The 702-nt window shown below is 58.8% G+C and overlaps 1 protein-coding gene across 1 annotated transcript; it reads right to left on the reverse strand.

Annotated features, from left to right (window-relative positions):
- Positions 1-58: 58 nt before the first annotated feature.
- On the reverse strand, positions 59-692 carry SDRG_05849 (hypothetical protein; the record flags this gene model as incomplete). Its single annotated transcript, XM_008611589.1, has 4 exons — positions 59-80; positions 136-388; positions 441-629; positions 674-692. The coding sequence occupies 4 exons, from the start codon at positions 690-692 to the stop codon at positions 59-61; spliced, it is 483 nt and encodes a 160-aa protein (XP_008609811.1).
- Positions 693-702: the final 10 nt, after the last annotated feature.

Raw genomic sequence — 702 nt, forward strand, 5'->3', positions numbered from 1 at the left:
GTCTGCAGTGCGCGCACTTGGAACGCGCGGAGGAGCGTCGCCGGCTCGAGCAGCTCGGTCAAAGACGTCGCGGTGCAGCGCTGGTGCAGGTCCGTGTTGAGAAAGCCAAAGAGGTCCAGACCGGCATCGGCCGACCGGACGTTCACGGGCTTGTGAAGACGCTTGAAGAGCGATGCAGCGTGCTGCTGGATGAGCACATCGAACGTTCCTTCAAACGTGCACGCGCCAACAAACTCTTGCATAAGGTGCGGGATGTTGCTCGACGCGCTAAAGCCGTGGCCACCGCAGGCACGACGCATGCGCTCCATACCATTCGATGCCTCGGTGGTCACAAAGGCCTTCAAGCCCGACGACGTCGCGTGGAGCTGGTTGAGCATGTCCAGTTGGTCTATAATATCGCGAAAAATATGAAAAATGAATTTGAAAAGGAAAAGGCGTACGGGCATTGATCGAGCCGTCCAGCTGCGTAAGCATGCTATCGTAGATGGCTCGTAGTCGGCGATGGTTGAAAAGACAGCCGTAGCTCATCGCGATCATCGGCAAGAGCGTCAGCTGCTGGTTCTCATACGAGAGCACAGGGACTTCGATGGCGTTGGCTTTGCGCCCTGGCGGCGCCCCCTGGAGCCGCGCTGCGCTAAAGCGCGTCGCGATGGTCGACACTGCGGCCAGGTACCTGGACCAGAGATTAGCATCGACGACAGT

The sequence above is a fragment of the Saprolegnia diclina genome (genome assembly GCF_000281045.1).
Source record: "Saprolegnia diclina VS20 unplaced genomic scaffold supercont1.15, whole genome shotgun sequence".
Taxonomy (NCBI): Eukaryota; Oomycota; class Saprolegniomycetes; order Saprolegniales; family Saprolegniaceae; genus Saprolegnia; species Saprolegnia diclina.